The 20,377-nt window shown below is 38.7% G+C and overlaps 1 protein-coding gene across 1 annotated transcript in view; it reads left to right on the top strand.

Annotated features, from left to right (window-relative positions):
- NHLRC2 (NHL repeat containing 2) overlaps positions 1–19,932 on the top strand; it is a 57,911-nt gene extending 37,979 nt beyond the window's left edge. Inside the window, exons 6-11 of the mRNA XM_004763823.3 lie at positions 6,267–6,366; positions 8,998–9,229; positions 9,786–9,908; positions 11,200–11,409; positions 12,439–12,658; positions 15,633–19,932. Coding sequence (XP_004763880.1) covers positions 6,267–6,366; positions 8,998–9,229; positions 9,786–9,908; positions 11,200–11,409; positions 12,439–12,658; positions 15,633–15,889 — 1,142 coding nt within the window. The 3' untranslated portion in view covers positions 15,890–19,932. The remainder of the gene's footprint in view (positions 1–6,266; positions 6,367–8,997; positions 9,230–9,785; positions 9,909–11,199; positions 11,410–12,438; positions 12,659–15,632) is intronic.
- The last annotated feature ends 445 nt before the right edge of the window (positions 19,933–20,377 follow it).

Genomic DNA, 20,377 nt, shown 5'->3' with positions numbered 1-20,377 from the left:
GTATTTATAAGATTTTTTAAATAAAATTTTTTTAAATAAAATTTTTTGATGAGGTATAATTTATAGAAAGTGAAATTCACCCTTATTATGTATAAGTTCTGTGTATTTTGATAAACCTCTACAGTCTTCTAGCCGTTACTACAATTAAGATACGGAATATTTCCATCACCCCCAAAAGTTCTCATGACCCTTTGTTCAGTCTCCCTCCCACCCCTTCTACCACTCACTGCAGCTACTGGCAACAATCATCTATTTCTTGTTGCTCATTATAGTCTTTATGTCTGTCTGCTTCCATTTAGCATTTTTTTTAAGATTTTATTTATTTATTTGACAGACAGAGATCACAAGTAGGCAGAGAGGCAGGCAGAGAGAGAGGAAGGAAGCAGGTTCCCCACTGAGCAGAGAGCCCAACGTGGGGCTCAATCCCAGGACCCTGGGATCATGACCTGAGCCGAAGGCAGAGGCTTTAACCCAGTGAGTCACCCAGACGCCCCCCCATTTAGCTTTTGACATTCATCCCTGTTGCTGCTTATATCAGCAGTTTTTTTTTTTTTTTTTTTTTTTTTTTTTGAGTAGTATTCCATTATATGGCTATAATACACTTTGTTTATTAATTCACTGGTTGATAGACATTTTTAATATCTCTAGTTTATGGCAGTGACTAAAACCTCTATAAACATTTGTGTACAGGTTTTTATGTGGACATAAACATATTTATTTTCTTGAGTAGATGCTTAGGAATTGAACTGCTGGGTCATATGGTAAGTGTATGTGTAGTTTTATAAGAAATTGCCAGACTGTTTTTTTAGAGTCTCGAGTGTCCTGGAATAATACCACTTTAGCCTGGAGAACTTCTGTAACATTTCTTGAGGCACATGTCTACTGACATTAATTTCTCTTGGCCTTCCTTTTTTAAGTAGGGTGGTTGGATGTGGGATGTCTGAAAAAGTATTTACCTTCGTTTTTGAAAGGTATTTTTTACTCCATATGCAAGTCTGTATTGACTTTTAAATATATATGATATATAATTAATGTATTATATAAAACATATATTTAATATATATTAATAATTAGTATAAAATAATATATTTAATATGTGTGTGTATATATTATTCACACATACACTTTGGAGATGTTGTTCTATTGCCTTAAAACTTACATAGTTTTAAACAAGAGGTCTAATTATTTTCCTAGTTCCATGACTGCCATCAAGATTTTCTCTTTGGTTTGACTGATATGTCCGGGAGTTATCCTGCTTAGAATTCTTGAGTCTGTAGTTTTGTGTCCTTCATTATTTATGTCCTTCAGCTCTTCTGCTCCTTTCTTTCTCTTCTTTCTGGGATTTCAGTTACTTGTATGTAAGCAGCTCTTACATACCATGTTTTCTTTTTATTTCATCCCTTTTTCTCCCTTTTGTGTTTCAGTTCATATCATTTGTATTGATTTATCTTTAGGGTCATTGTTTCCTCAGCTATGTTTAATCAACTGATGAGTTTGTTGAAGGAAATTTTATCACTGATTCTTTTTGGTATTGCATTTCCATTTTACTATTTCTTATAGATTTCATCTACCTGTTTAAATTCTTCATCTGTATAGGTGTGTTGATCACTTTTTTTCTCTAGATTCTTTAACATACAAAGTCCATGTTGTGTAGTTGTAAATTTCAGGTCATCTCTGAGTCTGTTTCTGTTGATTGCTTTTTCTCTTGAAAATGGGGTTTTGGTTTTGGTTTTGGGGTTGTTTTATTTTGTTCTTCTTTTCTTTCATGTTTGTCTTCTCATTTTGTTATATTCCAGTAATTTTGAATAGAACTGTAGAGGCTGATGAGATCAGTGTATTTATGCCATTATAAGGGAGGTTGAGTCAATTAAGCAGAACCTAGGCTGAATTGGGGTTTTATTGCTGTGCTTACTGTCAGTTTATCACAGCTTTCACATCGCACTGGCACTGGACTGCTGTTACCTTAGCACAGGGGCCTACGTGCCGGAGGATTTTTCTCAGTGTGAGAACCTGGCAGTGTTCAGTCATCCTGCACAGCCAAGCCCCAGGGTGGTCATCTCTCTGCGCTCTCGCAGCTCCTCACGAGGCAGATAGCTGCTATTTGGTATTCTGTACGAGGCTGCAGTGGGGCTAACGAGGTGTTCTGTTCTTCTGGTCAGCCTCAGTCTCCGGGAGACTCTGTGTGCCTGTGCCTCCTTATTGTTCCTGTGCTTTCTATCTGGCAGCAGGAATTTTCTGCTGCTCCCTTAGCAGTGGAAAACCTGTATTGGTATCAGTATGGGGTCTTTGGCCAAAGGTAGTTCTCTGCCCCTCCCCCAGAGAGAGGTAGAAAGGTTGGTTTTTTTGGTTTTTTTTTTTTTGGTTTTTGTTTTCCTACCCTTCTACAGCTACGATTTGTGTTTTCCTGTGCGATGGGGGTGTTAGGCTTTACTTCTTTCTCCTAATGGCCTGAGGTTTTGCTTCCTAGGAGGTTTAGAGACTGTGTAGAAAAAAAAACTACACAAATGGACAATTTCCCAGTTGCTATTTAGAGGGTTCTAATGATTGGGATCTATTTTTGATCATAGCTGCTTAATATAACACTGAATTTTTAAAAGCTCATTGGTAGGTAATTTGCTTTTATTTTCATATTTCATTTGCTGGTTTTATTCCTGCCTTCAAAAATTATTTCACTAATCCTTACTAATGAAAGATTTTGTCTTTTGAAATACTTGCTAAACCTTTCTCAGCTTTTGGCATTGTCTCTCTTATTTTTAAGTAACTGTTGAAAATCAATAATACTAAGTGTACTCTTAATTTAAAATTGAGATGTTTATGATTGTCACATTCTTGTTAGAAGGAACAAAACTAATACCCATATGTGGTAGTACAACTGTGTGCTTCACATTTCAGACTCCAGGGTGAACAATATACATTATTAATATGATTCTGGTTGGTTTGATAAGCCTTATAAATGCCAGACCTCTTTCTTCCTTCCTTCCTTCCTTTCTTTCTTTCAACTCATCATTTTATCTGCAAGAACAAATCCTTCAGCCTTCGGGGGAATGATGGGGCTGGGTAAAAGCTTCCTCAGAGGCAGTATTGCATGGACTGGAGCCAGACCACTTGGGTTTTAATTAGTTTTACATCTTAGTAGTTATGTGATTTTGGACAAGTTACCTATTCTCTTTAAGCCCCCAATTTCCTCATCAAAATTAAAGATATTAATAGTATCTAGCTCAGAAGCTTATTATAAGAATTATGAGGGCTGATATACACGAAGCACTTAGAATAGAGCCTGGCCCCATAGAAAGTACTGCAGAAGTATTTGCTATAATATAGAGTTTCATCTTGTGAGTCACAGAGAGCTGCCGATAAGCTGAAACAAACCAAAAATGGAAAGGCAAGGGATTGGGAAAAAATCCTGGTAAGAGATGATTCGGCCATAGGCTTATGCCACAGGCTATTGGGAGGGAAGGACAGGAGTGAACCTAGGCACACATCCTAGAATAGACAGGCATGATTACATTTAGTCAGATCTCTGCTTCCGATCACACAGAAAATGCTTTTGTGTACTTCAAGCCTGAGCTAAGTCCATGAGGCAGAGGCAGGAGGGAGGGAGAAGTCAATGGGCCAAGCAAGGACTGGGCCCGAAGAGCCCAGGCTCACTTCTGTATTTCCTGCATTCTGATCAGAACACGAATAATCTGGAGTCAGACTCACTAATAGATTATTATAACAGGTTTAGCTATGCGAATTTCAATAATTTATTTAGCCCTTTTCAGTTTCAGCTGCTTTGTAAAATGGAGATGATAAGAATAAGACCTACTAAAGTCATTAAAGGAAGTAATCCCCATAAGGTCCTTATTCCTTAGCTCAGCGCCTTAAATATAGGAGATGTTCTGGATGGTCACCATCCTCCCTCCTGCCCACTGTGCTCCTCGTCGTCACCGTCAGTTGTCATGGGAAATCCCAAGACACTGAAATCATGATCTGACATAGTCTTTGCTTCTCTACTTTTTCTCATTCGTCAGGCTTCTAAAGGAAGTAAGTACACAGAGAGCAAAACCAAGCAAACTGTTTACACTTTACTACTATGAAGTTTGGCCTTCATATAATAGACCCTGGTTGAACTAGGCTGGTCTGTTTGGAGAACTGGTTTGGTCTTTCCCTCAGCTATATACCAACACAGCTCTCCTTTGGCAAGGTAGAGGCTTTCAAAGCAAGTCATCTTCTGATAATTGCAGCTTTATTTCTAATCTTTATACTTTTTGCTTCTTGTTGCACAAATTGGGGCCTCAAATGATGCTAAATAAAAATGTTGATTAGCAGATATCCTTGACTCATTTCTGTTCTCGGGGGAATGTCTTAGTCACCTCAGGCTGCCATAACAGAATATCACAGTTGGGGTGGCTTAAACAACAGAAATTTATTTTCTCACAGTTTTGAAGGCTAGAAGTCCAAGGTCAGGATGCCAGCATGATTGGTTTCTGGTGAGAGCTCTCTTCTGGCTTATGGATGGTCACCTTTGTACCTTGTCCTCACATGGCAGGAGCAAAATAAAATACTTAGGAAAAGCTTTTGATCTACTCTGAAGGTGATTAAGCAGAGACTGAGTCCCCAGAATAAATGGATGCCCTTGTCACTTTTAATATAATTTTTGTTCATAAAAATATTTGACTATGAAAAATTAAATTGAAATACTTTCCTTAAGATTTCATAGGATAGCAATTAAGAACACAGAAAAAGAGGCAGCATGTGATTCACATTTTTCTGTTGGTCTGCCTGGTGTCAGATTCCTGTTCATTTACTGGCGCTGGGTTGCTGGCAAGTTCCCTCACCTCTCTAAGGTCTCAGTTCCTTCATCTGTAAAAAGGGCCTAATAACACTACCTTTCCCTTGGGGCATTTGAGAAAATGTAAGTGATAATATCTATGAAGTTCTTGGCACATAGCCACCACAATTTACCGAGAATCATCAATACTATTTTTGTTGTCGTTAAATTGAAAGACACTTGAAGGTAATACAAGTGAAGGAAAACAGGTTCCTTCTGGACACACACTACTTGAAGTTAAAATAACAAATAAAATTGCCTTACCAATATCTTTCTTTTAGCAAAAGGAATATCTGACCAAATTATTTTTACAAATCTCTACTACATGTAAAAGTCACCTCAGGATACAGTTTAAAATAGATACATTTTTTAGGCCCCACACCCCCCAACTCACGACTAAGATCAAGAGTCACATGCTCCACTGACTGAGCCAGCCAGGCACTCCTAAATTAAATATTTTAACAGTAGCATTAATTTGAAAAATAGAGCCTTGTCACATTGTAGTAAGTTGTAACAGTCTAAGAAAGTAGAAAATTACTTACAAGTTTGCATAAACAATTATAATATATTGTATAGTCTATATTGTAATATAGTTTTAGCTTTTTTGCAAGTCAACTATAGTTTTTGGAAAAAGCCTCAAAGCCAATTAAATAATGGATTTTCAAATAGGAACTGTGATGTGTTTCAAAGTCTAGCCAATCCTGTGGTGGAAATATATTTTAAATATATATATATATTTTTAAAGATTTTATTTATTTGTCAGAGACAGACTAAACACACAAGCAAGGGGAGCAGCAGGCAGAGGAGAAGTTCCACTGAGCAGGGAACCCAGTGTGGGACTGGATCCCAGGACCTGAGGATCAGGACCTGAACCGAAGGCAGATGCTTAACCAACTGAGCTACCCAGGCACCCCTTTATTTTACTTTTAAGTAGGCTCCATGCCCAATGTGGGGCTCGAACTCATGACCTTGAGACCAAGAGTCGCATGTTCTACTGACTGAGCCAGCTGGGCACCCCCAGTGGAAATACCCATTTCTTACACTATTAAAAGATAGGGTTTTTTTCATGAGAAATTATTCAAAGAACCTGTTATTAAAGCATATGATTTCAGTGGTTAGTGCTAGGTGTTTGACTGGCAGAGTTTCTTTGGAGAATGTATGTCAACCTATTTTACCAAATGAGAAATCAGATATTTAAAAACATTGTGCCCAGAGATGCAGAGGGACTTCCTGCTATTTAAGAATACTTTGGATTTCTGTGAATTTACAGGTAAGTTCATAAATCTAAAGAAATCTTTCACAAGGAAAATGGAAAAATTTCAAAAGCAACTTAAAACTGTAAATACTTTTTTCTTCTTCAGATGATTTATAAACTTACTGCTGTCTTTAAATTTCTGAAAGACGTAGAGTATTTGTATTAATGAGATATTAATTCCTTTTTATTTTTATAAAGGTTCGGAAGTCCAAAGAAATGATATTCTGTGGATAGCCATGGCAGGGACTCATCAGATATGGGCACTGCTGCTGGACTGTGGCAGACTACCGAAGAAAAAGTAAGTGACCGTCTCTCTCTTTGGGCGAACTACACGAGTCCATAGAATCCCCTCTCCTCGGGTCTCTCTTCTCGCAGCACCTCTGTGCTAGTTGGGATGCGCTGGGCTCTGGCACCGTAACAAACAACCCGGATTCTCAGGAGCGTGACATAAGGTTGGTTTCTTCTTGCTCACGTAGGTTCGGTGGGGAGCACTCCTCTGCCGAGCTATTGACCAGGCTGATGAAGCAGCCACCATCTGGACCTTTGCCGGTAATCCTGGCAGAGAGAGGGGTGGTGAGTTGCTCAGAAGTGACACACATCAGCTTTACTTAAATTTCATCAGCCCAAGTATGTCTTGTGGCCACCATCGCTGACTTCCAGGAACGGGGAAGATCAGTGCTGTCGAGCCTCCGGAGAAGTGTTTGGTGGCCCCTCATCTCCCAACACGCGGCTCCTGTACCCCTGCTCAGGAACGCGGACATTTGAACACTACTTGGCAGAGTGCTTAGTGGCTCAGGTTTTGTGGTCCTGCCTAAGATTGAATCGTGGCTCTGCCACTCGCTGTCTGTGGGAGCTTAGGAGAGCCGGTTTAACCTCCGTGCTTCGGTCTCTTGGATCTACTTCATAGGCATGTTTTGAAAACGAGTAATATGTATGAAGAGCTCAGCCTAGTGCCTGGTTTATACAGTAAATGTAGGAGTTTCACCACCACTGTTGGGGACATAAAGATGAAAAAGTAGCACACCTGCACAGTTTCTTACACCCCTTCTGTAGAGCCTTGTCTCTTCTCCCGCACGTTCCAGGTAGAACTGACCGCATTCTTCTCTGTGACCTCATTACCCTCCCTGCGTACTTACTTTACTGCCCTGGTGAGTCCCTTCTCTCCCCGCCTCCGTTCCTCCATCCCTCGCTTTCCTGCTCTCCCCGGTGCTGTTTCTGGTTGCAATTTACTGGCTTCCAGAACCATTTCCTCCTACTCGGCTGTGCCTTAAAGTAAAATTGGCCCTCACGTAAATAAGAGGACCCCAATATCAGTAAAATATGAGGTATCAAGGAAGGCTTCCTGAAAGAAGCTGCTAAATTAAAACTGGGTAGAGGAGTAGGACTTAGGAGAGTGGAGGTTTCCCAGGCAAGAAGTGACACTAGTTTTGTGAGTAAAAGCCAGATCATGAAGCGCCTTATGCGTCCTTTGAAGAAATGTGAACATTATTCTGCATGCCTTTATGGAAAGTTTTGAGCTAGCTAGTGAAATGATTAGATCTGTGCTTTTGAAAGAACACTGGCAGCACTTGGCCTGGGACAAAACTAGAGACCGAGATAACAGTGAGGGGACTATGGTTATCTCCAGGCCAGAGATGATAGCCTGACAGTACAGTGACCAGAAACGCTGACATGAGGCGTAATTATAAACAGTAACAGAGATGGCCAGAATGCACTCTTCTAATTGATGGCTGTTTTCGACCCATATGGTCAAGAGTGGGCTAAATTTCCAAATAAGTAGAGTTCTCACTCTTGTCGGATCCCATGGACATGTATCATAGTTTTAAGGATGCCTGATCTGTATTACTGATCTTACAGTGGTAAAGACTGCTAACATTTTAGAAGTTACTTTTTCTCCCCACTCTTTATTTAATTAAAGAAACTCCTATTTGAAATTAAGATTCATATTAATTACCCCTTACTTGTTTGGCATATTAGCTATCACATATATTTCCCTGACTACATTTTTATATAAGTTTGTTGAGTAAGTGGCTGACTTTTGTACAGTCTGTGCCTGTTTGCTCTATCTCCTGTTCTCTACCTAATTTAGCATGGGGAACACATCAGTGAATAAGTGATTGGTGGTCAGGCTAGACTTCGGCTTGCTGGGCCATACCTGGAGATGATGAACATGCTGTCTCATTATTATGCATCCTGAGTCAGCTGCTTCCCCTCCCTCAACACAGCATACCACCATGTCTTCCTTCTGTTTCCTCTAGCATAAACCCAGAAGACAACGTGTAAAACTTTCTTAGAAAAAGAATCATTGTAAAGTCCTTCAAGTAGAAGTTTCCCTATTGTATATAAAAAATTGATTTTACAGTTGATTAAAGCAGCATAATCGTCCTTTAAGAAGTTAAGGTGGGATCCAGATGTACCTGTCTCTGGCCATTTGTAGAAAACACACACACACTATCCAGTCAACGATATGATCATTCTTGTCAGGGATTTCCTCTCTGGCAATTGAGAATAGTTTCAATTTTGTGTATGTCCAAAAAAAAAAGTATGTTAATGATTTAGAAAAACTTTAGAAAAAGCTGACTTGCACACTTAAGGCTAAGATCACATGTCTGTTTTTTTGTTTGTTTTTAATTTTATTTATTTGACAGAAATCACAAGTAGGCAGAGAGGCAGGCAGAGAGAGAGAGGGGGGAGGAAGCAGGCTCCCTGCGGAGCAGAGAGCCCAACGAGGGGCTCGATCCCAGGACCCTGGGATCATGACCTGAGCTGAAGGCAGAGGCTTTAACCCACTGAGCCACCCAGGCACCCCACATGTCTGTTTTTTAACAATGCTTATCTCCACCAGTTTCATCACTTAAATTCATTTGATTACTAAATTGGACACAAAATAATGATGTTGATTCCACCTGTGAACTTGGCTTTTTTTTAGTGAGCTGAAAAAAGGAACCTGCCTTCGGTTCGCTGGAAGCGGAAATGAAGAGAACCGAAATAACGCATATCCTCACAAGGCAGGCTTCGCCCAGCCTTCAGGTCTTTCTCTGGCCCCGGAAGATCCCTGGAGCTGCCTGTTTGTCGCAGACAGTGAGAGCAGCACGGTGAGAACCGTCTCGCTGAAGGACGGAGCAGTGAAGCACCTCGTGGGAGGAGAAAGAGATCCCATGGTAATGTGTGAAGGTCACTTTCGCATGCTACGCTCAGACCCTTAGCATACTTGCGTGTTTCAAATAGCGAAGAGTTAATAAATTTCAGGAGAACTAGTTCTTGTCCTGTCCATAAATTAAAGTGGAAGCCAGGCCAAAGGAATTGTGAATATAAAGAAACACAAGTAACAAAACCATCTAAGAAAAATCAATTGACTCTAATTTGATTACACAAATGTCAAGGCTTCAGGAAGTATGGAAGGATAAATACTGATCACCGAGGAAAGAGGAAAATGTAAATTAGATACTTGGCAGGAAGGTGGAAAGAGCAGATTAGTAGACTTGACTGGTTCCTGACCAGATGTGTAATTACTGTGAATAAAACTACCAAGTGCTGCAGGTAACATAGGTTCAAAACTCTGTCATTTTTTTTTTTGGTCTAAATTGAATACCCAGGCCGATATATATGAAATTAGACCCATTTCCCCTTTAAGTAGAATATGTAGTCTTTTTATACCATGTGTGGTAGCACTATAAAAATTTTAATGCGTGATGTTTTTTCTTTAAAAAAAAAAAGAATTTATTTGCTTTTGGTGATGTTGATGGAGTAGGAGTCAATGCCAAGCTTCAGCACCCACTTGGAGTAACTTGGGACAAGAAAAGGAATTTACTTTACGTGGCAGACTCTTATAATCACAAGGTGAGTCTCAACAGAATTCTAGAATATCCTGCTTTTCATCTGTGGCATTTAAAAGCTGAAAGCTTTGTGAGCCTCCTCCAACTGCCACTTTAAAATAGAGAGGAGTAACAGTCTTTGACAACTATGTACAAGCCTTTGCTGTTCTTTTCTTAGTCCTTTCTTTGCAAAGAGGATATGATGGCACTCGGAGCTGGGGACGGGACTAAATAAATCCCCCATGACAACAGCAGAAAATCGTGAATTGCGATCCATCAAAGCTGCCTAGTGACAGGGTAAATAAGAAGGCAGCAGGTGGCAGGGAAATTCATATGTCAACTAACAAAGGAACGTTTTTGAGCTGTTGCATAGTTGCAGTGCCTGCTAGCAAATAATTCCATTTTCAGCAGCATTTCCATTTTTGTCTCTGTTGCACGAATTCTTCAACTGTTGCCATTTTTATTGCATTTTTCTTTGCTATAAAAATGAGTGGAAAATGTTAATACCTTGTGATGACACCATAAATTAACATAATTGAGGCACAATTGGAAATCATTAGGTTTAACATAGGCTGTCAATTCTCAACCCGTGTTAGATGTTCATGAGAAAGAAGAAAGTCTGTTCAACTGCGTCTCATTGTGAAGAAAGCATAGCATTTAAAAATATTTGATTCCAGAGATAATTTCATCAAAGATTGCTGCTGAAAGATAAGATGTAACTGGGTGTTTTACGGAGTTTTTAGCTCTCAAAATGGAGTGTTTCCCCTGAGTCTATAATTTGAATATTTGACTTTTTAAGAAAATAGGGAAATGCCTATTTTTTTCTTTTAAGATTGATTGATTGATTTGAGAGAGAGTAGTGTGGAGAAGAACAAGGGAGAGGCAGAGGCAGAAAATCTCAAGTCGACTCCCTGCTGGGCACAGAGCCTGAGGCCGGGCTCAGTCTCACAGCCCTGAGCAGCACCTGAGCCCGAATCAAGAGCCAGGCGAGTGGAGTATCGAATCAAGAGCCAGGCGAGTGGAGTATCGGGCTCTCTGCTCAGCGGGGAGTCTGCTTCCACCTCTCTCTCTGCCTGCCTCTCTGCCTACTTGTGATCTCTGCCTGTCAAATAAATAAATAAAATCTTTAAAAAAAAAAAAAAAAAGACACTTAACTGACTGAGCCATTCAGGTGCCCTGGAAATGCCTATTCTTTTTCTCAGATTTAGTAACAATGCTAATAGCAGTCAAATTCTCTGGTTTGCTTTTCAGGACACTTCTATACTATGAACGTGAAATTGACTTCAGATATATACTGCATTGTTCTTTCTTTTTAGATTAAAGTTGTGGATCCAAAAACAAAAAACTGCTCAACATTAGCAGGAACTGGAGACGCTAGTAATGTTACCACTTCGAGCTTTACGGAGTCAACTTTTAATGAACCAGGAGGCTTGTGTATTGGAGAGAATGACCAGTTATTATATGTAGCAGACACCAATAATCATCAAATTAAAGTGATGGATTTAGAAACAAAAACAATTTCTGTGGTAAGCAATCAAAGTATAAGTTAAAGAGTATCATTTTAAGAATGATACTAAAGTCCTCACAGCACAGGAGACACTTCTGGTCAGACCATCTCCAGGTTAGACGTGAAACATGTAGGTAGAGTAGTGAGTGAATGCCTCCTTCTGGGATGCTCAGTTCTTGGTAAGTTAAAAATTCCATTTGTGACAAGAGTGTTTAAGATACTGGAAGTTGGAGAGAATTGGAACTTTCATCTATGTTTAAATGTCTTTTAAAAAATGTATAGACATATACACGCTGAACCACAGAACATACACATTACATGGGTTGGGTTGTCCAGTTCTGTGTGTGTGTGTGTGTGTTTAAGGATTCTTGGATTCACCATAGGAAACAAAGATCACACATTAATCTCTTATCAGATAACTTCCCAAAGAAAACTCTAGGAGCCACACTTCTCAACACATTGAAAATAAGATTAGAAAAAACCTTACTAAACAGAGTTCTAGTCAATTTTTAAAGATTAGGATATAGTCTCCAAAAATTTTCAAGCTACCTCTTGATATATCACAGTTGGCTGGGGGAGGGGGAGCTTTTTTCCCTAAAGTTCCAGGAATTCCCAAAATATATTTTAAAATAAAAATACAGAATACAGTACATAATACAAAATATTATGCCATCATAATATAAGTGTTGTTTTCTCCTGACATAGATCATCTTATAATCAGCAGTGAAAAGTTGTAAAGTGGAATTATATCCACTGCGTTTAAATGATAAACTTTTACTTTAATTTCTACCATCTATAAACATACTGGACAATGAACTTAGCTCTGTCTCATCAGTATTGGTAATCTTATAGTCAGGATGAAATGTGTTTCTGAACCTATAAAATAACCATGAGGACGTCTAAATAAGCACTCTTCTCATTCAGACTAGAATGGGGGTTAAGTTTCATTGACACAGAATCTCATTTTTCAACTGTGGTTCAAAAATAAGCTCTTTACACTTACTCTAATGTACTTGTGCTTGAAGTAACAGATCTTCTTACTTCCTAGCTCCCAGTCTTCAGACCTGACAACGCTGTGGTAGATGGCCCGTTCCTAGTAGAGAAACAGAAAACATTACCCAAACTACCTAAATCTGCTCCAAACATTAGACTGTCTCCGGTAGCTGCGTCTCCAGGCCAGACCCTGCAGTTCAAGCTAAGATTAGAGCTCCCATCAGGAACGAAGCTGACGGAGGGTGTGCCCAGTTGCTGGTTTCTAGCCGCTGAAGGTACAAGATGTATCCTGCAGACATTCCAGTATCAAATTGTACTTTCCCGTCTGCCTCCCAGTGGTGTAGTGATCTAAATCTCGGAGTCCATTCTAAAGAAGGAAATTGATTTTCTTTTTGAGTAGGATATTTTTAAAAATACTCTCTTTTAACTGAACTAACTTGATTTGGGCTTTTCCCGATTCAGCTTTTTGGTGGTTTTACTGTTACCTTTTACTCTCCCACGTCTGCGTCTGTCCAGTGCTTCAGTGCTTTCAGCTGGTGCTTACTTCATTTCAAAAGGACTTGATTTACGTTAAGCCTGAAGCTACATTTTCTTCTTTAGAGATGCCAGAGGTAGAACTCGAGCCCCATTACTTGCTTGCTATAAGAAAACGGATGCCCAGACCGTGTCTTAAAAGTATGCCATCCAAGTAGACTAAAACATTGTTGAAGGGTATGTAATTGAATACGGATGAATCACTCTGATCGGAATGCAGGCAGAGCCTTTGTCCTTACTACTTTGTAGTCATTTAAGCTAAGAGCACTTCCTGTTTGAGTCTCTTCTCAAAGTATTCAGTGACTATAAATTGTGTAAAGATTTGAATGTGTATTTGAATCACTGTGTGATCTCAATTGTTTAAGGACTCAGCCTGCCGCTGGCCTGCTGGCAGTGCTTCCCAGCCCCTCTAATAGAGTGGACAACTACTATAAACTCCTAGCAGTCAGAACTAAGGGCTGACTCCTTGTCTCTAATGACCTTCCTCTGGCCCGGTCTCCCACGCTCTTTCACATGTTCTCAGTCTTGCATTTCCTCCCGCCTCCCCCCTCCTACCCTCTCACACACTTCTCTCGTGCCTTCCCAGTCCCAGGCTCTGTGCCTTCCTACCTTGCTACTTTCTCAGGGCCGCAGCTGCGCTCATGCAGCTACCCACTGGGCATCCACACCAAGAACAGAGAGATCTCAGTGGTGTAGCCAGGAGCAACTGCTGGGTCAGAGTGGGGAGGCCGGCTCTGGGGTGCCTGACTGAGCCCTGGGAACCACCCCGCCCACCACAAGGGAGAGAGGGCTGAGCTCTGCAGGTAAGAAGGAGGGAGAGGTTCAGAGCCAGCTCCATGGACAGGGACTGGGACAGGGGAGTCCTCAAACCGGGGCCATTCCTCAGTCCTCGACTGTTGGCTTAACTGTTGTGCCGTGTCTGTTAGTCGGCAAGCACTTGCGTCGATTGGGATCACTGTTAATTTCCCGTCTCCGAGTGTAACTAAAGAGCAGTGGGTTGATTTTTAAAATATGATATTGGCAGATGAACCTGTTCAAGTCTATTTGGTCCAACACACAGATTAATAATGAGCCACTGGAATACAAAATACGGGTAGTATTAAGGTGAAGTAGTCTGTAAAGAAAATTCCTATTTTATCCTAGTCCAAAATAGTGGTTCCATTTTCATTGTACGTGGGCAAATAAGTTTTCAGACAAGAGTCCTAAAATCACATTTGTGATTAAAGGAAGGTTTTTCTTCTAGGCCAATTATTTAGAGAACGTAAAACATCTCTTTAACTAAATTTTGGTCTATATAATCTTAAAGGTGTCAGCACATGTGAAGATTTTAAGTTCCCCCTTTCAAAAAAGGCATTTATAAAAGCACCACTGGCATATTATAAATTCACAAATCCCACATGTGATATATCTGAAAAATATCTAAAAAGACTTTGTGTTTATTTCTAGAATTGGACATTAAAATAGCATAGTTGTTTTCCTGTTTTGATTTAAAATATAAAAAGTTCCCCACTATTCTGCTATCTAGCAAAGCCAACCATGAAATAAAACATATTCTCCCAAGAAAGCAAAGGAGGCCAAAGAATTTTAAAGAGAATTTTTAAATAATGGTTTAAAAGCTCTTTACTTATTAACTCTTTAGATTTTCACCTTTTACTTTCTCCTTCTCCAACCTGACATATTTTTCTTAAATTTGATTTTTCAACCAAGAGAGAACTAGAAGCAGTACTGGAAGGGAGATGGAGAGGCCTAATAGAAGCAGGTGCTCTGAGTCTGTTGGCCCATGCTGAGGTGAAAAGAAAGAAAAAAGCTAAAAAGTAGACGTAGAATTTCATTACCACTTAGTAGGTGATCCAGTGTTTGTACTAATGACCCAAGTCGTTGAGAAGTCATGAGACTGTGCTCTGCCTCTTCTCTTTAAGATGGCAGGAAAGCATGTCCTTGTGTTTTCCAGATGCGGGCTCTTGATTTCTAACCCCTCTTTAAGCCGAAAGTCCATGTAAACATGGCCTTCCTCAGTACGACACCGACGTCCTTTCTGAGAGGCACTGCCTGAATAAAGACATGTTTAAAATTCTGATACTAGAAGCTTGAAGATTTTTAGTGGTTTACTAGACCTGTGTTATAATCTATGTATTTAAATCTAAGAAGAGTTAGGTATTAAAATGAGGTAGACAGAATCTTGTGTTTACATTATTGAGCCCATCTGAATAATATATACAGTGTTACTTGTTTCTAAAAATGTATTTCTTGGTTTTTACCTTTGGATATTTAATAATTCATCATGATCTTGATTTTGAAAGTCACCACAGAGTTGTACATACATTGGTATACCTTAGGTTATTTTGTAGTTGTCATATGCTCTTCCTAAACACTTTATCTGATAAAAATGGCCTTCTAGAACTTATAGTTTTCATTTTTTAACTTCAAGGATTAAGGATCTATAGGCATATTTGCATTATTCAGATTGGTTCCAGTAGAAATTTGCAATTTACAGTGTTGAAAGGAAGAATTTTAGTAATTTGATATCCAGATTATTGGCCTGGGAACTTCTGGGTGGTCATTATATCCCATCTCTGTCCTTCACACAGAGCATAATGCCTGGCTCTTAGAGGCTTTCGTTAAATATCTGTTGGTTGAATGAATTTAGTCTTCATAAAGTTTGTCGAATTACCTTGTCTTCTTATACAGTTAGTAATTTACCTTTTTATTTTCTAGGCAATGAGTGGCTTCTTCAAGGACAGATACCCTCTGGAGAAATAGAGAGCATTTCCAGTCAACCAGCGATCTCGCTGCAGATTCCTGGAGATTGCTTATCACTGGAAGCGGTGATATCTATCCGAGTGTTCCTTTATTACTGTAGTGCAGACAGCAATGCCTGTATGATGAAGGGAATTTTGTTCAGTCAGCCTTTACAAATAAGCAGTGCACACCAAGGGGGCATCGCTCCAGTAGAGCTCAAGTATGGATTTTAACAAGCCAGTTAGCTACACGGTCACCGTGGCCGTTATCCTCTGTCCTCGTCATCACTCTGACTTAGGAAAAGCAGCTTTATTTCTGCCTCTGGATACCAAGAAACCCACTGCTCAGTTCTAGCGACTGATATTAAAATAAAGCTATGCTCCATACTTACTTATCTATTATAAACAAATTCCTTCATTCTGGCTGTGTACCAGCTAAATCACTGACCATCATTTGAACCATGATTTAGTAATCTCTGCTGCTATTTGGCACAAAACTTTAATCCACACTGTAGTCTAGAATATTATCATGAAACTGATTTGCAGTGAATACTGTTAATAATAATGAAACCAAATATTTTAACTAACTTTTTCTACCTTTACTAGCAAAGAGCACATTTGAATATATAAATTTCACAGTAACTTTAAACAGAACCTAGGATCCAGTCCACATGTTGGTATCAAGACACTTGCTATTCAAAGTCTAAGGTCTGTTTTAAGCCAAAAAAAGTCTTTACATCACAGTAGAAACTTAAAGAGTAACTGGGTGGTAAATATGTTCCTTGTCCTCTTCTGGGATTCTCTTGGTTGAAAGTGATTTAAAAAAGAGTTTCTATTTTTATTATAAATTATTTGTTATTTTAACATACCATTATTAATGCCTTATAACTCTATTCGGAAAAAGTATGTCAAAGGATGTACAGACTCCTTTAACTTTTTCTGAAGGAATACAGTTTTACCCGGTGATGAATGGGTCCCCAGAGATACCACGCCTTCCACAGAGAGAGGGACTTGGGGACATATTACTGTCTGTGATACTGTTTATGATAAAGAATAAATTGGGATAGTTGCATCTGAGTAAAGGAGTATATATGTTATAAGCATTAAAATATGCAGATTGGTTGGGGTTTGTGTTTTTTGGTTCCTATATTCAGAACGTAAATTATCATTTATTGTGATGTTTTTAAAAATCAGTTTTAAGCCTTCGAAGAAAATTCTAGTGTGAAGCACTTTCATGCTATTAATATGTATATATATTTATTACTCTTTTTAAAATATTAGGGCTGAAACATAGGGGGCATTTACTGACACTGGGGTTATTTTTAATCCAAAAAGAAATTGTCACTAGAAGATACTGAACGTATTTTTATTATCATCATTTCCGTTTATAGCTCTTTAAAAGCCTATTCTTTGTTTTACTGTAATTGATTCAGTATGTTTGTGATTTAATTAGCTTATAGGATTTTTTAAACGTCAGGTAGACTGTATTTATTTATCCAATAAATATCTGTAGACAAGATGGCATCATATGCCTTTCGCGCTTCAAAAGCAGATTGGAAGTGCATCACCTGCCCATTTTTCTTCTTGAAATAGAGTTTTGAGCATATCAGCTTTATTCCCACAGGTTACCTAAACCTCTGAAGTAAGGAAGTGTGTAGTCCTGACTTGGGTTCAGTTTGTAACTTGCTAATGCTACTTTTAAAGAGATGTAGAAATATACACTTAAGAAGAATCTTGTTTAAAGTTATATATAATTACCTCACAAACCTTTTCTTTCCGTGAAAAAACATTCTGTAATAAAGCAGTGTCTAACATTAATACTCTTTTATAGAGAATAGGACGAAGTCATGTTTTAATCTCATTTGAAACATAATACTTCTTCCAGTTGGATATGATGAGAATACTTCACTCCCTGAGAAAGAAGTATATGCAGTTTTAACCTAACTCAGAAATACCTGATGATTAATTTTTCAGTATAATACACAACCACACATATAGTTCTGTATTACATGTTTCTCAGAATCTTTTAATACTCCTTTTGTCTAGACAGTTTTCAGTTAGTATTAGGCTTATACTCTTCTTTCAAAGTATAGTTTATTGAACATTCTTATTCTTACCGAGTTACCAGTCTGCACATTTCTTACATTAAAAATATTATTTATATGGATTTAGTATGATTTTCTGTAAATCCTACTAGAGCAGTATAAATAGGTTCCTAGAACTTATGACTAATATAAACCTCTTACATAAGAGGAAGCACTAGAAAGTTTATTTTTAAAAAACTTGATCCCTGTCTGTCTTCTGTTTTCTATAAGGACTTCCATATTTTTTTTTTTAACTTCTGCTTTTCTTTCTTGTATAAATTAATGGCCAGTGATAGTTTAGAAAGAGTAAGGTTTTCGTTTAAGTCACCTTAATCAAAAAGTATCAGTAATGGGGCATCACACACACTTCAACATCATACCTAGAATCTTTGCCCTAAATTATTGTGCTGCTTTGTCACAATTTTTTTCACTACTCCTTATGATACCATTTCACAAGTGGTAGAACTTTTTTTCTCTGAATTTATACTCAGGATTAGTATGGTCCCTGAAAAGAATTTTGTTTATCTTAAATATGCTGCCTCAAGCAAATATTTGACCAATTCACAAGGAAAAACTTAACAGTTTAATCATCCATAAGTCTAACTTCAGTCAAGTTCAGTGACTATAGAACAGTTTTCTCCTTGACCGTTCTAATACTATAGTCCTAGTATTATTGGGGCCGCAGAAAGCTATAATATTAACCCAGCAGAAACATTTCGCATGTGTGGACGGATATATGTCGTGTATGTGTATCTGTGTACACATACATAGAAAACAAAGATCAAGTCAAGAATTTCCATCTAAGTTTCTCTCCTGGGCAGTGTAGTTTTGAGTTAATATCACCAAATAACTTACTCTCTGCTTGTTTTTCCATGTAGGAAAATGTTGAAAATACATATCAGAAATAATTTTCTGCCTGCACAAAATTTACTGTTAGTTTAGCATATCTGCCAATTAAAAAGACTTCAGTCTGACCGTTGTATTTGGCATCATGTTTAAGAACAATTACCAAAAAATAAATTCCATAGTTCACAGTTGCATAAAAATACATGAAGAGGAACTGTGTCAACAGTGGTTCTCCTGAATAATGAAATTATGAATATTTTAATTCTACTTGTCTGTATTCTTTTTTCAGTGAACAATGTGTTATTTCCAGAAAGAAAAAAAAATTGGAAGCATTTTTTTAAAGATTTAAAATGAACTGAATTGTAAGTGCTATTGTAACTTTTCTAAAGTCATCTTTATTACCAAGGATCAAAAAAACGTAGTCTGGAGCCCTTCGTTCTGTTGGCTCTCTTAATTACATGATTTGACAAAGAGAGAAATGATCATGACTTTTTCTTCTGGTGCTTGTATAGTGTAATGTAGTAGAGTGGATGAGAGCACGTGCTTTGCAGGTTCTAGGATTCTAACCCTATACAATGGGGCTGTTCTACCTGTTTTATGGGGTCACTGTAAGGATTCAGTGAAATAGTGTGCATAAAGCATTTAGTAATTAATGGAACTGCCAGTTATTTGCTTAGTTAATATGATATTAATTTATGAGCATAAACACATAGTTTGACATTTTCTTTGCAACTGAAATTTCTAAAGGAAAATATTTCTCAACCAACTATTTGATATGTTAATAATCTCAGTAGAGCTGGGGTTCAAGAAGAGAAACTGTAATAAAATATATTACGATTTTATAAATGATGTTATAGTTAGAAACAAACCTACAGTTTTATGAAAAGTTTCTTAACTAGACCCAGAACTAGGAGTCATGAACTTCCTTTGAGAGGGTCTGGACATACTCACCCTGCAGCCATTCCTGTAACACGCTCTGATGGTGCTTTACAAAGTCTTCAAAGTGCCTTCCTGCATTTTTGCCTCACTTGAGCTTCAAAGTAACCTATGAATCAGGCAAGGAGATGTTACGTCCACTTTACAGATGTGAAAACGCCGGTGACGGAACTCAAGTTCTCAGAGTAGTGCTGATGCTGGACCGGGCCTGGCTCGGGCTGCTGCTCGGCCAGTTGCTTGGAGTGACTAAACGGTGAATAGTGAGTGATGTACATCTTCTCTGAAAACAGGCCTCCTAATTCCTACCTCTGTTCCTAGATGGAGAGTGAAAAACTGCAGAATTAAGAGTACTTCCATGCATGCTTTCTTCAGCCTCTGCATTATGTAAATAAAGTAGTACAAACAGCTGAATTTATTGAGTGCTTACTATGTGCCTGGCACTTTTCTAAGTGTTTTTAATGCATCAACTCATTTAACCCTTACAACAGCCTTCTGAGAGACAGAGACTGTTTTTGCTTATCTCCCTGATGACGAAACTGAAACAAAGTTCTGAGCAGTTCGGTAGGTTGGAGATCCTGCATGTAGGAAGTGGCGGGGCCGGGATGAGTCTGCTCCCCCTGCTCCCCCTCCGGGCTACACTGCCTCTGAAAAGTGGGGTGTTTTTTTGTTTTTTTGTTTTTTTTTAAGATTTTATTTATTTATTTGTCAGAGATAGAGCGCGAGCGAAAGCGAGCACAGGCAGACAGAGTGGAAGACAGAGTCAGAGGGAGAAGCAGGCTCCCCGTGGAGCAAGGAGCCCGATGCGGGACTCGATCCCAGGACGCTGGGATCATGACCTGAGCCAAAGGCAGCTGCT

The sequence above is a fragment of the Mustela putorius genome, unplaced genomic scaffold (assembly GCF_011764305.1).
Source record: "Mustela putorius furo isolate JIRA1106 unplaced genomic scaffold, ASM1176430v1.1 tig00003909_pilon_pilon_pilon, whole genome shotgun sequence".
NCBI classification, from domain to species: domain Eukaryota; kingdom Metazoa; phylum Chordata; class Mammalia; order Carnivora; family Mustelidae; genus Mustela; species Mustela putorius.
Note: the sequence above shows the minus strand (reverse complement) of the source record. Positions and strands in the feature narration are given on the sequence as shown.